Source organism: Montipora capricornis, chromosome 11, assembly GCF_036669925.1.
Source record: "Montipora capricornis isolate CH-2021 chromosome 11, ASM3666992v2, whole genome shotgun sequence".
NCBI classification, from domain to species: Eukaryota; Metazoa; Cnidaria; class Anthozoa; order Scleractinia; family Acroporidae; genus Montipora; species Montipora capricornis.
Window position 1 is genome coordinate 13,849,709 of NC_090893.1, and position 11,466 is coordinate 13,861,174.

At 41.8% G+C, this 11,466-nt stretch overlaps 2 protein-coding genes across 2 annotated transcripts in view; one reads left to right on the forward strand and one right to left on the reverse strand.

The window, feature by feature from the left end:
- The window catches only part of LOC138024318 (DNA-directed RNA polymerases I, II, and III subunit RPABC1), a 14,462-nt gene extending 13,392 nt beyond the window's left edge, over positions 1–1,070 (forward strand). Inside the window, exon 9 of the mRNA XM_068871475.1 lies at positions 1–1,070. This exon is cut by the window's left edge and continues 157 nt beyond it. The gene's annotated coding sequence lies outside the window, so the exon portion shown is untranslated.
- A 2,410-nt stretch (positions 1,071–3,480) lies between these two features.
- On the reverse strand, positions 3,481–11,081 carry LOC138024315 (glycine betaine transporter 1-like). The gene is made up of 3 exons (XM_068871473.1): positions 9,513–11,081; positions 6,857–6,911; positions 3,481–5,723 (listed from the first exon to the last, which is right to left on the reverse strand). Exons 1-3 carry the CDS (start codon positions 9,916–9,918, stop codon positions 3,869–3,871), a joined length of 2,316 nt encoding a protein of 771 aa, XP_068727574.1. The 5' UTR covers positions 9,919–11,081; the 3' UTR covers positions 3,481–3,868.
- Between the last annotated feature and the right edge of the window lie 385 nt (positions 11,082–11,466).

Here is an 11,466-nt window from a genome sequence, read left to right on the forward strand (position 1 = left end):
TATACACTTAATGTATGGTCTCCAGGGAAACAGTGAGTTTTATTTTCCCGAGAGTCCTGGGGCTGGTTGCTGGAAGCTTGGTAAGCGCCAACCGTTGGTTTAGAGGCATCAAAACCTATAGGTTTCCATGGTATTTCACGCTGGTTAGTGCTAACCATGCCTCGAGCAACCCGGGCCTGATGTTTCCCGAGACGAAGTCGAGCGAAACATCAGGACTCGAGGGAAAACAAAACTAACTAGTTTCCCGAGGGACCATACATTAAGTGCTTTGTTATATATTTAGATATTGCCTTCAACAAGTTACAATCGCAGCAAAACATCCGGCGCGGGCAGCATCTGCTTAATTGTATCCCGGTCGGGATGCATTTAAATTTGATCAGGGGCACGTGACCAAGAATCAACCAATCATAGTGCTCGTTTTGTTGAGTGAAAGTCCAGGTATAAAACAATTACTATTGTTATATCTCCCAACTCAAATACGTTTTCCGATAACTAACTCCCAAGAACAAGAACAAAACTCACTTGAACTTTCGACTCGCACGTGATCAGGTCATGCACCTTTGAAACACCGGCAAATTCCGTGAAAAAAATCCGTGTATTCTATTTTGAGTTGGGACGGGAAACAGTGAGTTTTATTTCCCCTCGACCCTCAATGTTCACCTCGGGGAACATTGAGGGTCTCGGGGAAACAAAACTCACTGTTTCCCTTGGGGCCAGTCATTAAGTGCTTATTATTTTCAGCGGGTGAAAATGTTTTACAGGCGGGAAGAATTTTCTCCTTAGCTGCTGGTAAAAGAGCTTTGTGGTTATCATAAATGCAGGCGGAAAAAATCTTGCGGCTTTGCGCGTAAGACTCTTGCTCCATCGTGGCGCAGAAAAAATGTTCTCTGATGCTTTTGTCGATAGTCCAAAAATCGTGTCATTTCATTACTTTTTACGATATTTTCTGATAGAACAACAAGAGTTCACTTGGCATTGAATTTTTCCCTTCTTCAAGAATCCATGTTACGTCAAAGGATCCCCAAAGGTCTTGACTAAATAAATTTTATTGGAGCTTTTTTTGGAGAAAAGGCTATGACATTTGAAATAATTTGTAGGTTGTTTGTTTGTTAGTGTTTTAGGGGAAAAGGGATGGAGAAAAATATTAAACCCGCACACAATAGACCATATTCGTATTCTCAGTATTGAACTGGAACTAGCTTGCAATGAAGGCTAATGCGTGGGAATATATTTTAAAAAAGTATTTGCATTTGAAAAGATTCCCCCGCATTAGCCTCCATTGCAAGCTAGCTCCAGTCCAATACCGAGAATACGAATATGGTCTATTCGCTAACAGTTGGATACGGTTGTGGTCTGTCCTCCTCTATCCAGCAAAATGTGGCCTCCCTGGTGTGACGTTTTAAAAAAAGGCTCACGGTGTGCGAAGCCAAGTAAGAGGAAAAGTACTGGTGTTAGGGAAAGGGGACTTTGTAGGGTGCTGGAACTAATAGAAATGACACCAAGTGATTATTCCACATGCGCAATGATTTATTTGTTCACAAACTTCACCCTACTGTAATAAGTACAAGAGTGTGAACAAACTAGAGGCACCTAGATACCTCACTCGTAACAAACGTTAACAAACTCCTTAATCACGGAAGTGGTGTACATCGCACATATGGTACAAGTATTTCATTTAAACCTATTTTTGTGGTTAACCCTTGATTTTATAACAATAAAATTGAAAATGAAGAACTAACATATTTATAACCTGAAGCAGATTGTAGCTTCTGAAGGCGTGTATAAACGAGTAAATAAACAATGGCAATAAACAAACCCAACTGGATTGAGGCAACCAAATGCCATGCGTATATTTCAGAGAGTGCTGGAGTCGAATTCGGAACGATTACCGAAGCGTGGTACATGTATCAAATGCAAAGGTCTTAAAACTTGATCGGACCGGGTCCTCCTAATCTAAAAGTTTGCAGCGAAAGAACCAAGAAACATTATTGGTGCTGCAAAACTAGTAAGAGACTCTACAATCAAGGAATGAGTTTTAAAGACCTGGGCCCGGTTGTTCGAAAGCCGATTAGCTTAATCCAGGATTAGCGTAAACTTTTGTTTCATGTTTTCAACTTTTTGGTGAAAGGTTGTTTTCCTTATTTTTGTTTTTCAAGAATGACTTCTTCTAATGTAAAGTTTTTCCAAATATCAACGTTGAACAGCATTTAGTAGTGGAGTAATAAACTCCTTGGTTAATTTTTAATCTGGGATTAGCGTTAATCGGCTTTTGAACATCCGGGCCCTGAAGTCAAAATGAGTGAGTATGGTGAGAGCACCATGAGAGCATTGAAAGTCCGCAGCGTACCTGTGTTTGTAGAGAATTCCCATGCATCAGTAGAGGCTTAATTTAAGCCTGCTTATCACTTGCGACGCAAACACAAGCGCAAGCATAAGCAGCGTATGCTAGTGAAAACGAACGTCGACATAAGCATCAAAATCAACCATGACACGGGGAATCTGGAACGAGTGCTTTAATTGGCCAGACTTAGAAATTTCCTTGTGCTTATGCTGCCTTTCGTTTTCATACCACGCAAGCGAACGCAAGGATAAGCGCAAGCACAAGGGAAAGGAAAAATTTTTGAGGCTTATGCTTGCGTCAACCCCGTTTTTCACGGTGAAATTTGCGCTCTTATGTTTGCGCTTTACGCCGCTAGTGAAAACCAGGCTTCATTGTTTTAAGGGCCTTATTCGCGCGGCGGCCATATTGGCCATAGACATTGGATTTCGTAACCCGAGCCTCGAGTTGAAATGTTTGGGAACGAGTTTCGTTGGGGAAAAACAAGAGTTTGCAATCCCTCGGGATTCAACATGGCCGCCGTTTGATTAAAGCCCATTGCTATTAACTGTGAAAAAAAAATGGGAGGGGAGGGGGGGGGGGGGGGCTCAGCCCATAGCATTTTAGAGATCTCACGCAACGACAAGGTCCACGAAAACGCCACTAAAAAAATAACCATTTGCGCTATCATAACTTTTACACTTATTCCGTCCGGGTTGATTATGCAAGAACTAATCGCATCGTAAAAGCCTTATCCTACGGTCTTTTAATGCCATTTTGAAAAGAGCGGAAAATGAAGTAAGCTTCAATTCATGCAGCCCGTTAATTTAAAAGCGAAGTTTGCCGTATCATTGCTGTTGCTAAATCTCAGTCCCTATTGTATTAGTTGGATGGGTTCAAGTTTGCAATAATTCAGGTAAAGTTTAGGCAGTGTTGTCGCTTATTCATCCAGCGCCCCTTATCGAAACCTTTCGTAGGTTCAGTATCATGTGCCTGCACCCAAAGAGCTTAATGACTGGACTCTTGCCATTAAAGAGGCCACGAGCAAATCAAAGCGACGCCGAAAGGAGAATTGAACTGTGATTATGTACTTGTCTCTCAGCAAGGCTAATTAGAAACCTGGATCATAGGTCTGCAAAAGTACGGAGCCAAAAACCTTAAAATTACTTTGTGTGATTTTAATTGAATGAGTATCGACTGTATCGTACGATCAAAACCGAACTCAACTGTTGCTTGCTCGATGAAGTGAACTTGTATTGGCGTTCTCTGTACAAGTTATTGCTTTTTTAGGAAAGAGGAATGCGTAGATAATAAATTGCTGTGGTTTGAAGACACTGGATTAAAAACCACCGAATAACGTATTGAAATTGTGCACAACCTTTGCCTTAATATGGCTGAAAACAACGAGTAAAATAATTATTAATGTAGCAAAAAATGATAGACTATACTGCTTGACAGCTTACAATGCGTCATGCTCCTTGGTCGGGGAAAACGTTTTTTAGCACGATCTTAATTTCATCGTTAGCGTCTACAAACGAAAACGTGTTCGAGTTATATTATTGCAGTCTTGGACCAGTGCTCATCTCTTCCCGTGACATTCTCACGAGGAATGGTGGGGTTGTAATAAACCCCAGCCCCATTCGCAGATAAATCAGCGAGGGACATCGTCGGTGTAGCATACTCACGAGGAGGTTTGTCGACTTTTCCATCTGCGTCTTCAAAGTTGTGATTCATGGCTTGCCCGGTTACGTGAACTGGTTTGTCCACGTCGTAGTTGTTGTCCAAGTGGTCTTCCATCTGGAATGCGGCAAATGGGTACAGCACCATCACTGCGAAGAAATCTTCCACAATGTTACCATGAATGCCGTATTTTTCACGAGTATAGTAACGAATGGATGTAGCGTAGGAGAAGAAGATGAAGAGCACTGTCCATCCAACGTATGAGATTGCACGAACTACGGGTTCCAAAGCCATAAGAACAATCCAGAGGTAGAATGGAACTGCTAACAACAGCATGTAAAGCCATTTTTGATGTTGCTTATTATTGATCTTGTAGGCAGCCTTGCCAATGGAGTACCAAGGCGCAAAAATGGCCAAGAACACCTTCCCCGCGCTACGAGTGGTTGGGCTGCTTAAGACATCCAAAAGACCGGTTGAGAACTTTGGGCCGTGAGGATCAAGATCGCCGCCTTCCATCTTGACTGCACGCCATAGTGCCACACACATGAAGCAGAGCAATATAGTGTATGGCACACCGGATGCTATCGACATGGATTGCAGAGCTACAAGCCCCTCTGAGCCACCAGCTCTTAACAGAGCTGTGGCCGTAGCGCCTTCGGTCAGGGCCCAGAAGATACGCTGGATGACAGGAGGTTCAGGGTCTCCATTGGCTGACAGGCAGTCGATGACAAGGGAACCACTATCAGAACTGGTGACAAAATACAGGGTAACGCTGACCAGTGAGATTACGGACAGGAATGTTCCAAGGTCACCGTACTGTTCCATCACATCAAACCACATGTCATTCTTTCCTCGGCAGGACAAACGGTAAAGGCCATTCCATGACTCTGTAGACTCTGCACCACCCAGTTTGGAATCGCAGGTAATGTTATTCACAGCAGCGTTGCGTTCCATCCTCAATCCAGCGCTTCCAAAAATACAAAACCAGAAGAATGTGTAAAATATGGGAGCCGTCATTGTTCCGTTGATGAATTCTCGGATGGTTCTTCCTTTGGAGATCTTCGCAATGAACATGCCCACAAACGGAGACCATGCTATCCACCAACCCCAGTAGAAGATGGTCCAGTCATTCATCCATCGTTCAGCTTGCTTTTCGTCAGGTGCATTCCCAAGTTGTGCAAAGGCGTCCGTGTGAAATCCAAGCTGAATGATCCACTGGATGTAGTAACCCATGCTCTGCACGTACACATTCAGTATGTGCCAAGTCTCGTCTGCAAGCAGGCCTATCATCATGATGAACATTCCCAGTGCGAAACAGATCTCGCTGAGACGACGGATGCCAATCCTCAAGCCGCTAACAACCGATGCCGTGGCACAGGCTGTCACGGCCCAAATAATTATGATCTGGTTGGTTATCGAAAACTCAATGTCAGGATTCAGGCGTCTGAATCCATTGTTCAATTGCTGGCAACCAATGCCAAGGCTGGTACAGACGCCAAACATAGTGCAGACCACAGAGAAGATATCAACAGCATCTCCCATCCAACCATAGATTTTGTCTCCGAGAAGGGGATAGAAACAGGAGCGGATTGTCATGGGAAGGCCTTTTCTGTAACTCACGAAGGCAAGAAGGAGGCCAACCACCACGTACACGATCCATCCGTGAATACCCCAGTGGAACAATGTTATATTAATGGCGTCCTGTGCTCGCTGATTATCACTATACCTGAATGTGAACAAGAAGGAGGCAAAGTGAATTAGTGATGATGATAATAATATAGCGTTGATGAAAGCGCATTTCTTAAAACGTTCTTTTTGTGCCTTAAAAAGAGACTGATTGTGGGCGCCACTTGATCCCTAACAGTTTAAAATGATATTTAAGTGGTGAAATAGAGTTCCCCAGCAGATGCCTCCTTGTGGGATACAGCATGCACTGCTAGTATAAGAGACCTAATCGGCTAACTCAATGTTGCACCCAATTCAAACCCAGGTATTTCCATATCATTTAAATATGAATGCTACATTATTATGCAAATATAATACACAAACAATCTTAATCCTGGGAGATCTGAATAAGGTACAACATTGAGTTAGCCGATTATAGCCGGCTTTACACTCGCACAAAAATATGGCACGGCACTCCGAAATCTCAGTACCGTACCGATATGTTTCTGGCAAGGCACGGTAAATTTTTCTTGTAACAGAATGCATATTATCAACCCGTGCCAGAAATTATACGGGTACCGTGACCGAGCACATCTCTGGAGGTGTGCTCGGCATTCCAAATATTGGTACCGTGCCACTATTTGAAGTGCCGTGCTAATTTTTGTGCGTGTGTAAACGGGGTACGCGTTACTCATGTAAGCGGCTTTTTCAAAATGGCCGCAAGGTGTTTTGTCTAGGAGACACACGAAGATATTAATTGTTTTAAAGAAAATGCATATTTTTCAAATAATCACTTATGTAATTATACTAAAACAATTATTCACCTCAGGCTCGGTGAATATCGGTGAATAAAAACATCGAGTGTGTTCTCTAACGTCACACATTTTGATTTCTAGTAAGGGTTTATTGTTCTTATCCAAGAGGACGTAAACGTTTAACCATTTGCAGATGTAATTAAAAAGTAGTACTTTCTCCTCAGTCAGATTTTTTAAGACCCTGATTGTTGGTTCGGCCGTATTCGAACCCAAAGCCTCCCGCAAGGTGACCCGATGTTCAACCAACTGAGCCAACCAGGTGGAAGATATGCTGGCTTACTCCATGCACGAAGGGTGTTGTCTTCTAAAGGTGAAAGCGTGTTAAAGCTCCAAGATTTTGAAACGTAGGTTTATGGTAAAAAATGAAAATCACTCTTACCTGCCCCAATAACGATTTCCATAATTCCCTGGTTCATAATGCCAGATTGGCTCAGCTGTAATGTTAAAGAAAGCAGATCAACGAATATTGATTAGATAATGCACTCAAGACTGCATCAGCTTTTTTCCATCTTTTAAATGTCACGATGCCAGCTTTGGTGGAGTGAGGGATATCAAATAGATCTGGGGTCTGAGATAAATGTCCCCTCTTCTAAGCAAACTTATCGTTACCCGTCAACTTCTAAGTTTTAAAGATAAAGCAAAAGTCGGTCAAGTTGTTTGCTTTGCTCTCTCTCGGTTGATAAGTGTTTATCACATGGCACTACTTTCTCCTCTCTCTGACATATGTTTGTCACCTGGCACCATTTTCTCTTCTCTCTGATATGGCACCACTTTGCCTTCTCTCTGATATATGTTTATCACCTGGCACCATTTTCTCCTCTCTCTGATATACCTATATCACATGGCACTGCTTTCTCCTCTCTCTGACAAATGTTTGTCACCTGGCACCATTTTCTCTTCTCTCTGATATGGCACCACTTTGCCTTCTCTCTGATATATGTTCATCACCTGGCACCACTTTCTCCTCTACGATATATGTTTATCACTTGGCACCACAGGCACTTTCTTACTCTTTTTGCTGTTAACGCTTTCTCGCCATTATGATCTTTAAATTCGTAAGAACAGAATTTCATTGCTTAAATTTGGTTTTTATTTTTGATGGAAAAAGTAGCAATCTATCGATCAAAAGAATGCGTATTCAACTGCAATTTCCTTATTAGTCTCACGGATGAGCCAGTGGTTATCCCTTGTTTGGTTCGAATTGGTTGTTCTGCGGCAAGAGTTAGGACTTTGTTTTAAGCTCTGATAAATCTTTGTCGCGGTCTTGGAGCTCATTTGCTCATCCCTTTCAAAAGTTATTAATTATGGTGTAGTCAATATACGCACTAAAAATATTATGGATGCAGATGAGGATAGTACTAAATGCCTTTTTAATTGGGCCTCATGCAACAAGTCGTAGAACGGCGCCGCCTTATTTCGGAAAATCGAAGTGTTGAAGTCGCAGATAGTTCAGATCCTTGATAAAAATGTTTTCATCTCCGTAATGCCTTGTGAATAAACCGCTCTTGCAAAATTCAAAGACTATCTTGCTCAGTCATTGAATCATCCTTTGTATTCTTTGTTGCATTGATTAGTCACCGCTAACAAGCGTAGTCGGGGTTTTTTCATGTGCGAATTCCAATCTCTCGCGAATTGCAGTGATTTCCATTTGTCTTTTTCAAAGAAAAAGCCAAATTTGAATTGACGTGGTACACAGCATATACAAACACGATTTAAATATGCTACTTTGATATGGATAGTTTTGTCATGTGCCGCTCAAGTATCGCAATAATCCATTATTTACTTAAAACATTTTGACGTCGGAAAAGTTGGTGACAACTCCAATCTGCTGATTGCAAGATCTGACTTACTGAGTATCCTCGCCACCAACCAGATAGCCACTGGCCACCATTCAATTGAGTAACTGCAGAATACCTTGCCACTTTGAAGCTGCACCTCCGAAGAGTCTGGGTACGCGGATACAACGACCCATCCCCTAGTAATGAATGTTCTAAGTATATTCTGAAGTGGATAGATAAGATAGATAGATAGATAGTCTTTATTTATTCACGAACAATTCATCAGCCAAGATAAGAATGCAATGAAATTAAATGAATAGGATACCAAATTAGAACTACCCCCAAGCAATACACCCTATAAAACTCATAAAAAAGCTGCTCTCCAAGAATGCCGTGACTCAACCTATTTATTCAACGCAATTGTTTGATTAGGCGTCTAAACTGCCCCAGGACTCTGCTGATCTTACTTCTCGCGGAAGGCTGTTCCAAAGTACAGCACCACTATAGCTAAAGCTATTTTTATAATAGTTTGTGCATGTCAATGGAACATTTAGCTTGTTCTCAGAGTCCCTTAAGTTATAATGAGTCTGACGCTTTTCAAACTTGGAACATAAGTATTCTGGAGCCAACTCGGATACGTAGTTGAAAATACTACTCCCCTAGTAATGTTCTTAGTATAGTCAATGTGGATACGCAGATACGCAGTGTCATTGGTTCATGGCTTTAACTCTTAGTGAGACGTGTTGGTGGCGTAATGGCTCGATTTGAATGAGTGGGCAATTCAAATACAGCGCAAGGCAAAAATAGTGCATATATTTTGGCAAACTAAAGGCTCTCGATTAAACACGCACCTGCTTCGGAAAATAACTGAACAATTATTGTGGTTACTATCGCTGAGTGTTGGTCGGTATTGCACGTTTGGAAATGACGATGCATAACAATAACCACGGGAACAACGTTGATATTGATCTATGAAAGAAGAGTCCTTAATGACAAATTCATTCCTAGTTTGTAATGCGGAAACATCATTGCTTTGTCATGAAAGAACAACTAGAAAAGGTAAGAAAAGACAGATGCATCGCTGATCCAAACTGATCTCTAGGATTAAGATTTCTAGCTTTTTACCGGTTGTAGAAAATACGGGTGACCGATGGCGTGTATTGTTTTGAGAGAGAGATACCCTGCCGGTACCAAGTCAAAATATAATCGAGCTGTGATTCTAGTGCTAAGAGGACGTAATGCTTATAGTTGACTTACCAACACCAAAGTAAAAAAGACCAATTCCGATTCCAGCAGCGAACAGCATCGTAAAATAAGTCAGATCGTTGAATTCTGGTTTGTCTTCTGGTTTTCCAAGTTTCATCTTTCCATACTTGGAAAAGTACAGCACGACGATAAAGATGGTCCAGACATCTTGTGTTCCAATGTACATCCATGTGAAGGTTTCTGTGATCCACAGCATCCATTTTGACATCTCTCGGTTGGCGACATCGGCTTCAACCGCGCACCAAATCACGAAGAACCAGATAATCGCAGCCGAGAAGACTGTCACGACGGGATTAAAGCGAAGGAAAATGCCTAATTTGACTCTGCCAATCTGGCCCCAATTCCAGTTCACTCGAACCCAACGACATCGTTGAGAAGCGTTTGGGTCAACCTCCATTCTGCTGAACGAACATTCGCCGACACCGCTTCTTGTTAAATGGTTTTTGAACTTTTCATACCAAGTATGTAAATTGCTCTTTAGAGTTCAATGAACCGTGGGGTTTTCCCATCAGTGAATGCCAATGTAGGCTCTCATTGTTTCGTGAAGTTGTTACGCCTTCCCGCTCAAGTGGCGAAAATACCTGACAGCCACTCGTACTTCTACGGAATTTACAATAGGCCTTTTTACGGTTTCTAACGCCATCTTGGTTAGGGGGCCATCGCGTCTTTAATTACAGTGCATGTATGGGATTTTGGCCGAATTCAAACCTCTATAACTCCGCTGCAGAAAGGCAGATTTCAAAAAAATGTTTTTCGTCATTTCATTAATATCATTAATATCATTCACTCAACGGAAAATTGGATCATTGCACAAGGCACAACGTGTGAAACTTGGATATTAGAAATCTCATGTCGCTTCAAATTTCCGGCGGGAATTTTGTTTACAAGGGTTTATATGAAATTTACAAATTTCGTTTACTGTAGTTATAGCTTGATTCTGATTGTCTTGCTTCACGAAAATAATCTCAATACAAGTACTTTTTGAGAGGTATTCTCGCTATCCACAGCCACCAGACCTTTAAGGATTTAGGAAGGGGGTAGTTTCTAAAGAAGCGAATCAGACGAAGGGCTAACTCTCGAAACGTCAGCTTTTAGAATCTCTTTAAGGATTTATACTGGTTCGAAGTCGGCAAAATTCCCATACATTCACTCTCATTGAAGCCGTGTTTGCCCCCAACCAATATGGCGTCCGAAACCGTGAAAAGGTCAATTTCCGTATCGGGATTGCGCATGAACGTGAGGGGTGGTGGGGAGAGAGAGATTTGAGAGTAGAGGTGTCAGTAGCGGTAGACAAGACCTATTGATAAATTACTCCCTTCCCCCCTCAGGGGGGACCTGCAAAATTCAAAATAGTATCCAAAGCTGTACATATAACCGGAGATCAGGCGTTCTTTTCTTAAAGAAAAGATCGCCTGATTGCAGGTTACTGTCCATCATGCTCGGCAACTTTAGGGCAACTTTCCCGATTTCGGGCACCTTTATTTGTGTCGAGCAACGCCTTTTATTTTAAGACAATAAAATCAAAGTAAAACAAAGGAAACAGCCTTATTATTAAGCTTTAGATGTTGTTTGCTTCGTTTTGTTGTCGCATGCTGTAGGTGTCCATGTTCGCGTGCGCGTTGCGTTTTCTTGTTATAGGGTAACCAATGCTCTACAAATTTAATTTTCATTTTTCAACTTTATTTTCTTTGTATTAGTAGTAAATAAAATTGAAAGTTGTGGAGCATTGCTTACCCTGTGGATATTTAAATGCAATTCAGCTGGTCAGCGGTGCGTGAAAGATATGGCGGACAATTCGAGTGAATCTCAACCAAAGAAAAGATCCCTTGGAAATGGTATATGGCATGTGATTCTTTGTCTTGGTAATTAGCCTCTTTTTGCGGAAAATGTATGGGAAGCAATGTTGAAATTTTGGAGCAACTTTTAAGCAACTTGCTGGAAAATT